General features: G+C 50.5%; 1 protein-coding gene across 1 annotated transcript; it reads right to left on the reverse strand.

The window, feature by feature from the left end:
- Nucleotides 1-4743: 4743 nt before the first annotated feature.
- LOC129681598 (uncharacterized) lies at nt 4744-9177 on the reverse strand (the record flags this gene model as incomplete). The annotated part of the gene is made up of 3 exons (XM_055613608.1): nt 4744-5264; nt 5393-5543; nt 9078-9177. Coding segments are annotated over 3 exons (765 nt in total), but the record flags the coding sequence as incomplete, so codon positions are not given.
- Between the last annotated feature and the right edge of the window lie 990 nt (nt 9178-10167).

Genomic DNA, 10167 nt, shown 5'->3' on the forward strand with positions numbered 1-10167 from the left:
TTCTTTCTTTCTTTCTTTCTTTCTTTCTTTCTTTCTTTCTTTCTTTCCTTCCTTCCTTCCTTCCTTCCTTCCTTCCTTCCTTTCTTTCTTTCTTTTTCCATTGGTGTTTTGCCTGAATGTGTGTTTGTGATGTTTGTGTGAGGCTGTGTGAGGGTATTGGATCCTCTGGAACTGTCACAGATAGCTGTGAGCTGCCATGTGGGTGCTAGGAGTTGAACTCAGGTCCTCTAGAAGAGCAAGCAGTGCTCTTAACTACTGAGCCATCTCTCCAGCCCTCATACTGTCCTTGAAAATGGAGGCAAGATTGGATTCCTGGAATGACTGCAAAAGCCAACCTTTCAGACTTGACCTCTCCACTCTTCCCTCCTTATCTCCCTCCTGGTTCGGGGTCCCTCCCCTCCCCTCCCTTCCTCAGAATGCCATAACCACTTCCTGAGCCCTCACAGTTCCCAGCCCACAGTGATCCAGCAATCACCTTTCCCCCCTGCCATGTCTCAGCACCTATGAGCCGTGGCAGGCTAATCAGGCAAGGGAGTAGCCGCCTCTCTTCTACCCAGAGGAACATGAAACCCCCTGAGCAAGGCTGTGTCTCCAGAGAACAGGGCAGAAGCACTCGGAATTTGGGCGCTTACACTCCCCCGGCACTGACGATCCTCTCACACCATCCTCACAGCAGACCCTGTACCCCCAACACACACCTTGACCTCATCTCTGACTTCCTGACTCACAGGAGGGGTGTGGTTTCCTTATCTCCAATTCTTGCCCAGACCCCAAAGTTGAAGGTGAAGATCAAGTGTGAAGAGTGAGGTGAGCATACGCAGGAAAAGAGAGGGCTTCCAGCCTTTCTCCCAGACCCCACTAGGTCTGAGTGGGTAAACCAGCCTGCCTTGGACTTGAGTTGACTCTGGTATGACCTCTCACAAGGGACTCTCTTTTGCTCATCTGTCTTCTGGAGTTATTGTGAGCTCCAGAAAAGGGTCAGGAGAGGGTGTTTTTGTAACATAGGTAGGACCAGGAGAGGGTGTACCTGCGAAGTAGGAGGGGCTAAGAGGGGTTGGCAGAAGCGCCGTGAGAGGACAGGCCTCTGAGGTAGGAGGGATCAGGAGGTGTCTATGATGTAGGAGTGGCCAGGAGAGGGTGGGTCTGTGAAGTAGGTGAGGGAGCGCCCATCGGTAGGCGGGGTCAGGAGTGGAGCAAGGAAGGGAGGGCGTGTAGATTGCTCTGCAGTAAAGAAAGGGAAGGAAGAAAGAGGATTGCAGATCTTGGTTTCTAGGTGGTGGTTTCAGTTGTGTGTGCTTGTTACTGCGTCATTCAGCAGAAGGAAAGACAGCTGCAGGGAGACTTTCTGGAGAAAGAGAACCGGGGGTGGGGCAGCTCCAGCCCCCCATTTTCCTAACACCCCCAGCTCTGCAGCACCACCTGCTCTCCGGGATCGGCTAGTAGCTGGCCCAGGAATCCATTGTCTTCCTTAGGATAATGATGAGTCAGCAATCCCTCTGCTGTCCATGCTCGCACTCAGAAGAAAGACCGTATCTTCCAGATCCTTCTGCAGCTCAGCACGACCTTGACACAGTTCAGACTAACACTCACATATCAGTTGGGTCCTTGGAGGATATTTTGCTGATGACTGAAATGTGGGTGTGATTGCTGGTTGCTGGAGCTTTGAGGAATCCTATTGGACCATGAGTTCAGGAAGTGACTCAAAAGGGGCTGCCTGGAATTCTGAGGACTTTCTGAACTACCGAACCAACTCTAAGCTTTAAAAAAAAATTGTGTGTGTATAATGTGTGAGTGTGGGTGTGCTTGTCATGTGTTATGGCATGCATGTAGAGGTCAGAGGGCCTCTTGATGTGGGTTCTGGGGGGTGTCAAACTCAGGTCCACAGTCTGGTGCTGTGACCTATTTATCCATTTAGCCATCTTGCCAGGCTGCTGAGCTTATCATGAGGCTTCTGATTGTGAGAGAAATAAACTTATATTTCTTATAAGTAACTATTACCCTGGGTTTTCAGACACATAATTTTAAGCAGTGTCTGGGAGAAGGGACATGCTTGGACTTGACAGTAAGGGGCAGTACTGGGATCTCCTGTCCCAGCATCACATACTGCTTTTCTGGTCCAGAAGGGCTTGGGAGCCTGCCCTGGATGGTGGTAACAGGAGGATTTGCTCAGTCAGGTCTCTGGGAAGGGGTGACCCTGTCTATCCCTTCTCCAGGATGCTCCTGTCCTCCTCCTCACCTCTGTCTGGGCCCAGAGAGGCTACCACTCACCTTGCTTTTGGGTGTGGCCAGTAGGAAAAGCTGAGGGTGGGAGGATGGGATGGAATCAGCCTGGAGCCTCTGGGGAGGCTGCATTCTGGAGTCTGCAGCTCCTTCGGGGCCTTTGCTCTTCTCTGCTCTTGCAGGTTTCAGCCTTTGCTCGGCTCAGGACATGGGTGCCTTTTTACCCTTTCCAGGGGAGTAAGGTCACTTGGCACAGCCAACCCCTGCTGTGCCTTTGTCCCTGGCTTCTCTTCTGGCTTCAGAAATGGCCTTTCTATAAGTCCTCCTTACAACCTAATTCTTGAACCAATTCTGGGGGAATCTGCCTTCCTCCCAGGCCCCTAACCAGAGGTGGTACTTTTTGCTAAGGTCCTGAAGAAAGATAGAGGCAAAGGTAGACCCAAGGGCAGGGGAGAGCCACCAGGACAGAAGCAGACAGCAAGGGGCAGGCTTAGGAAGGTAGAAAGAGAGAGGGATGATAAAAGATAGACAATGGGAGGCAGAGACCGGGGTGGGGGAGGCATATAGTCAGGAAGGAGCTAGAAGAGCCAGAAGGACCACCAGGCCCAACAACATAGAGTGCAGGAGAGAAAACTGTCCTTACTTCAAAGAGGCCAGGGGGATGGCTCAGTGGGTATGTTACGTGTGGTACAAGGTAGGAACACCAGAGTCTAGATCTTCAGAATCCATAAAAAAAAGTTGGACGCAACAGGGCAAGACTTTCGAAACCATGTCAAAAAGAAAGAAAAGAAAACCCCAAGCGCTGGAGGTGAAGACAGGATGATCCACGGAGCTTGCTGTGCCAGGTACTCCAGCCAAATCAATGAGCTCCAGGTTCTGCAAAATGTAAGTTGGGGGGGGGGAGATGGCGGAGGAGGTTGTGCTGGAGAGATAGCTCATCAGGTTAGTATTGGATCAGTCTTCCAGAGGACCTGAGTTCAATTCCCAGCACTCACATGGGTGGCTCACAACAGTCTGAGACTCTAGTTGCAATGGATCCAATGTCACCTGTCTTTCTAGGAATGCATGTGGTACACACGCAAATAGGCAGGCAAAACGCCCATACACATAAAATAAAATAAAATAAAATAAAATAAAATAAAATAAAATAAAATAAAATAATAAAATAAAAATAAGGGGGGCCGGTGAGCAGGCTCAGTAGTTACAAATGCTTGATGCACAGACCTGGGAACCTGAGTTTCCAAGGCACACTTAGGACTGAGCCATCATGAGTTGGCTTCATGCAGGGCGGGCTCAGACAGGCACCACTCCGCATGTTGGGAGCTACAGAGCCACAGGTGTCCTTGGCCTCTCGAAGCTCAGCTTCTTCCTTTGTCAATTCAGGGAGGATTCACGCCAGTTTCCCTGGACCCACAAACAAAACCCAACAAAACCATCGTCCATGGTGGCTGGAGTTTATAATCTGAACTGGTGAGGGAGATCCAGGCAGAACCTCGGGGATTGCTGGCCAGGCAGTCTAGCCAAATCGGCAAGTTCTAGGCCTTTAAAAGACTCCATCTTTTAGAAAAGAGAAAAGACAAGAAGGATGATGGCTAGATGGAGAGCATCTGAGAAACGATAGCTGGGGTTGTCCTCTGGCCTCTAGTTGTAAATGCACACACGCGACTATACATGCTAATGTACCTGCACACACACACAAGTCTGACTGTAGCAGTAATGAGCACACATAATACCTACATCTAAACTCCCAGTAAGAGGGAACGGGGTACCTTGGAGAGACAGCAGACAAGCTGATTCTAGGCCAGGCCAGGACAGAGTTGGCAGTGCGTTCTGAGCAGTAGCTCTTACTTTGTTTTGAGACAAGCTTTTCCTATGTAGCCCTGGCTGGCCTGGAACTTGTGGTAATCCTCCTGCCTCTGATTCCCAGGTACCAGGACTATAGGTATGTGCTACATTGCCTAGCTTCCTAATGCTTTATAGTTCCTGCGCCCATGTGAGTGCTTGAGTGAAGCAAGGCAAAAGTGTTTCTTTGTCAAAGCTCTTGTTGACCGGAGTATGCCAAAGAAACAGAGAATGCAAAATGGCAGGAGCCCTGCTCCCCCCATGACCAGAATGGGAACAACTTGAGTAGCCAAATAAGTATACCAGCATTAATTGCTCTAAGCACATCCCTGAGTGCATGGTGACATACATACATACATACATACATACATACATACATACATACATACGTAGGAATGATATAAATAAAAGCTAATGCTGCAGCTCAGATCAGAAACTGGGTGTCATGATACATGCCTGTAATCCAAGCATTCCAAAGTAAAGCAGGAGGATCAGAGGTTCAAGGTCTTCCTTGGCTGGAGAGCAAGTTTGAGATCAACCTGGGCAACAGGATGAGCCTGTTGCAAGTCAGGGAGGGGGAACCTGACCTATGTTTCAATCTTTTAGAAATATTGCGATGATTTCATGAGCTAATACATCTGAAAGTGACTAAAAGTGTGCCTGACTGTTGCCGGTGTAACAAAAATATTTATTTTGAAGAAAGGTGAGGTAAAGGATTGCCCCAGGCACCTGGGATATGAGAGGCCTCTGTGGTAGAGGGTTTATGCTGTCCCTTAAGAGCAGAGCTCTTTGAAATGGAGCTCATAGTTATTGGAGGCCACGTTGACACTGCGGTCTGCTGTTGCCCGGCCTTGGGAGCAGTAGGTCTCTTAGGGGAGACCTTGGGAGGAAGTTTGGGCACTGTCTTAGGGGTCTTCAGTCTGTACGTTGGTGGAGGCTGCATCACAGGCTGGTTTCTTAGCCAGCTAGGCTCTTCTCTGGATGCCACTAAGGGAAAGGGTTTAGGGGTGGAGCAGGAGGTCAGGGAGGGTAGGGGGCGGAGCCTCATCTTTGTGCCCAGTTTGCATCTGCAGAGGCAGGGTCCTCGAAGTGGGGGCAGGGAGAAGTCTTCCCACCACCAGACTTGCTCTGGGAAGGGCCTGGGCCAAGACATGAAGCTCCACACTGGGTCTTTCTTGGGAACTCCGAAAAGGGTCTTGATCCTGAGCAAAACAGGAAGGAAGGATGGCATCAGGGAGAGGAGGAGACACAGCTAAGGTGCAGGCCAGCACTGAGATCTCCAGGGCGGGAGGGATGGGAGGAGGCATAGGGAAGGTGCCTTCTTACACACCTGTTTTCTTCTTTCTCTTGTTCTTGGTCTACATTCTCCTCCTCCCTTTCTTCCTCTTCCACTTCCTCTTCTTCTTTTTCTTTGTCCCAAATATCCTCCACTGATCGGATCTTGGGCACAGGATTGAAGATGGAATTCAACCATCTTTCCTCTTAAAAAAAACAAAACAAAACAAAACAAAACAAAACAAAACAAAACAAAACAAAACAGGGGGATAGGAACCTCACATGAAGAGAATCCAGAATTAACAGAGTCAGGGGAAGAACCAAATCTCTCTTCCTGTCTTTCCTATCTTACCCCTACCTTCCCTAGTTAGCACCACTCACCCCAGGTTTCTACTGTGGGCTTACCCAGCCCAGGCCTTTTGGATGCTGATCTTGATACATAGAATATATTGACAACTTCCCTTAATCTTTGTTTTTTTTTTTTTGTTTTTTTTTTTTTTTCCTTTTTTTTTTTTTGAGACAGAGTCTCACTATGTAGCCAAGGCTGGCCTCAAACTCCTGATTCTCCTGGCTGGTGGTGCAGTCTTCCAAGCGCTGGGATCACAAAAAAGCATGTGACACAATACCTGGCTCTCAGTCCCTCTGCTGGACAAAAACTACCAGTTAGGCAAAGCAAGCCCAAAGCCTGGACTATTCACCACCTAAACAGACGCCTTGGGTAGGATCCCTCAACCTCTCATTTTTCTCTGATGGGTACCATTACCTATCTTTGTCCCTGGCATGTCAGAGATGCTTCCTGAGAGCCTTACTGAGCCATAGTGGGACCTTCTGCCTTGACTATATATATTTCTAACTGGTATTTCTGTACAGATTTGGATTTGAGATCATTTCTGCTCATGTCTGTCGGTGAGACGGACCTCTGAAGTCACTTGCCCAGTGGCTGACAGGCCATGGAACCTGCCCATGCCACTCTATCCTATCCACTCAGGAGCAGAAGGGAAGGGAATGTGAGAAAGAACTGCTTTTATCTTAGTTTAAAGGTAAGAACCACACCTCCAAATCCATTGTGACATCATCTTTGTGTGTCATGCCCCAAGGAACTATAGTGTCTTTATCAAATCTGGCTTGTTAGGCTCTCTGGGATGTTCACTCTACTTCCATCTCCCCTGATCACCTGCATGACAGATGGTATCTCAGAGAGAGTCCACAGCTCAGCTCAGGTGAGAGTGGGCTAGCCGGGAGGCAGGCAGGAAGATGGGTAGGAAAGAAATTCTTCCCACATCCTTGGAGCCCACACCCAGGCCCCAGAAGTGGCCCTTCATGCAATTCTGGAAAGAAGGGTCCAATCGGAACAGTAAGGAGGTGCTGGGGAAGGTCGTCGTTACTAGTGCCCAAGACTGCTGGCTTTCTTTATGTCTATTTTCCCACACTAGCAACGACCAGCTTTTACATTTTTTTTTTCTCATGTTCTTTTTTCCCTTAAGAAAGAGTCTCCATCCCTCTGTAGACTTCTGGCCGCCTTTAGGAATGGCTCTAGATGGGCTGATAAGCTTCATCTTCTCTAGGCACTATTTGTAGTCAGAGACGGACAAGAAACTTTCACTCTCCCTGGATCCATCTGGATCAGCACAAGATTCATATTTGCTTATTTATTTAGTTTTTTTTTTAAACATTCTCCCAGTCTGCCCTCCAAAATGTACACCAAACTAGCCTCAAGTTTATAGTAATCCTTGGCTTTGGCCTCCCAAATTTGGGGGATTGTAGGAATAGCTCACTATATCGTCCACTTTTTATTTTTGTTTGGCTGGTTTTGCTTGTGTGTGTGTGTGTGTGTGTGTGGGTATGTGTGTGTAGCCCTGGCTGTCCTGGAACTCACTCTGTAGACCAGGCTGGCTTTGAACTCACAGAGATCTGCCTGCTTCTGCCTCCCAAGTGCTGAGATTAAAGGCATGGGCCACTACAGCCTGGCTTGTTTGTTTTAGGAGGCAGGGTCTCATGACAGAGCCCTGGCTGTTCTGGAACTTGCTATGTAGACCAGGCTGGTCTCAAACCCAGAGATCTGCCTGCCTTTGCCTCCAAGTGCCGGGCTCAAAGGTGTCGGCCATCATGCCTGGCTGTTTGTTTCTGAGGATGGATTTCCTTGTGGATCCAAGTTAATATGATATTTATGGCCTGCCTTCACCTTCAAAGATTAGGATTTTGGGCAGGCACCGTTGTGGCTGGCGTTGAGAGTGTTTTTAGACATTGATGATAAACTTCAGGTGTTCACTAAATTTAAATGGACAGCAAGAATCTGGCGTGGCTTTTCTTTCTTTCTTTCTTTTCTTTTTTTTTTTTTTGACAAAGTCTCTTTGTTAGGCCAAGTTGGGTGTCATTATTCGGTTCCTGACTACTAGAATGACAGGCATAGAGAACCTAAATTTCTATAGCAGTATAGCTAGAGTCCTAGCCTTGGAGCTGACTTGTGAACATAGAAGTGAAGAAATAGAGAGATTTGTGTGCAAGGGCCCTCCAGTTGGTGCTGAATTGCCAGCGACCTGGAACTCCATTTGCTAGTGTTTTGTCTCTGCTATGGAGCTTTAGGGGGTGTGGTTGGCTCGGGGTGTGCATGGGGACGGTGGGACTACCAAGCATCCCTGTGTGGTTCTTTTGTTGTGTCCCTTCCTTGTTTTTATTGGCTGGAGTTGGGAGATCAAGTTCAGAATCAGCCAGCCTGCCTACCTACGGAATCTTAAGCAAGAAGAAAGGTCTAGGGGTTTGATGACTTAGAAGGCTGAGGCACATCCAGGCCAAAGAAAGAAGCCTACAAAGTCTGGGAGGAGGGGTAGGTAGGTCTGAACACTTGAGATTTCCTTCCTGGCTACCTCGGGTAACTGACTTCATCTAGGGCCTCAGTGTCTTCATCTGCAAAGTGGGAAGCAAGTTAGTTCCCATTTCCCCAGCTTGTGCTGGTCAGATGACACAAGCGAAAAGTAGTGTCTAGCACACAGTAGGTCTCTAGATATACTGCAAATAATACCTATTGACGGCAGCCATGTGTTACATATTTCTTTCGAGTTCCATCTTTCTTACCATCTGCCTCTGCTGGAAAAGCAATCCCTTCCTCCCACGTGCGCAGTTTTCCCTCTCAGCAGCTCGGTGCAGCAGACACCAACCAGCCGCGGGTGGAGTCCGGCAGAGGCTCCTGTCCATTACTCAGGGTTTCCAAGGCCCTGCCTGGGACGCCCCTCTCCCCCCCTCCCCCGCCCCGCTTTCCCCCAGGCAATGACAGGAAGTGGGCACTTTCAGAGTTGCAGTCTTCCCCCGCAGTTACTACGCCTAGAATCAGTCAGTCTCTCCCCACAGAGGGTGTGGGAAGCGTTGGCCACCTGCTTCAGCCTTCCCCGGTTCGGCGCCTGCAGGGAGCCTGGTGGCGGGGCAGTTGGACAAGCCGTGTGGGCCTGAGCTCCAGCATAAATTTACTGTGTGACTTTAAAGAAGCTATTCTCTTCTCTGGGCCTCAGCGTGATCAAAGAGGAGAAAAGGGGCTGCCCCTTGCCGCCAAGTCTGATGACCCAAGTTCCATTCCCTACTGTAGAAGGCAAAACCTGACTCTTGCAAGTTGTTCTCTGACATTCACCCCCGCCCCACACCAATAAAAGTTAATTTTTTTAAACAAAAAAGAATCACAATTTCATGATTTAATGATATATGTAGTTCAGATAGGAGAAGAGGAGGAAGTTGAGGAAATGGGAGTTTACTCAACAGAGTCCAGGCGGTGGTCTGCCGGGGGCTATCTGAATCATGCTCTCCAATTACCCAGGGATTCCCAGGATCGAGACCAGTTTGACCAACGTCCTTCTAACTTTTCTTCTCTGGTCGCAGCTGCAGAGGATGGTGGTTGCGGTGGTGGTGGTGTGTGTGGGGTGGGCCTTCCAAACGTTTTAACCCTGTTTACAGAAAAATGAGAATTTGCATGATGAAAATAACCCCGGCCGGGCTGCGAATTTTTACTGCACTTGGCACAGGGCTCGGAAAAAGCGGCTGCATAGCCAATTACTGGAATTTTTAAACACAAATAATATTTTATGGGATCAGCGGGCTGGCTCGGGGCCGCCGCACCCGTCTCCTCCGCCTACAAACAAGCTCGGATTGTGCAGCGAGTCCGTGCGCCAGGCCTCGGGGCGGCCCGGGGGCACCGTGGACCTGCGGGATTTGGGAGGCGGCGGGGGCGACCCGGGTGCGGGCAGGTGCAGCGCGGGGCCTCCCCACCGGCAGGGGGCGTCCGCGAGGCCCAGCCTGGGGCCAGCGTGCGGGGCGCCCGGCTCACCTGCAGCGCCGGGCCCGGAAGCGTGCGCGCGACGGGCCCTGTCCTGCTCAGAGTTCCCCCGCCGGGCAGGGCTCGGGCGCCCCCAAGCTTGCGGAGAGCCGGCTCCCCGGCATGGCCACGGGACGGCAGGGCGTCCTCGCCTACCCCTAAAGCTCCCCAAATTTGCTCTCCAGCCTGCTGCGTCGCACTGGGGTCCGAGGGCGCTGCCAGGCGCCTCGGAAGTTGTGTTTCTGTGGGCATCCCTTTTGCTCCTGCTCCCGGAGGTCTCCAGGCCTGGCCAAGGACCCGAGGGGGGGGTCCCCAAAGCCTCCTCAGTCGGCTAGCCCTCGGCACGCACAGGGTTAAGTAGGAGCAGGTGTGTAGCCAGATGCTGCGGCTCGTCCCCTCCCCCTCGGCCCGGTCGGCGTCCTCCTCCTCCTCCGCCCACCCGCTCAGAAACCAACAGTCCCAAATAAAAGTGCCATTGTTGCCCGGGCCTTTCCCCACCCCCGCCTCTGCCCCGCCACCTGGAGCAGAGCCCG

The sequence above is a fragment of the Psammomys obesus genome, unplaced genomic scaffold, assembly GCF_907164565.1.
Source record: "Psammomys obesus unplaced genomic scaffold, mPsaObe1.curated_primary_1811, whole genome shotgun sequence".
Classification (NCBI taxonomy): domain Eukaryota; kingdom Metazoa; phylum Chordata; class Mammalia; order Rodentia; family Muridae; genus Psammomys; species Psammomys obesus.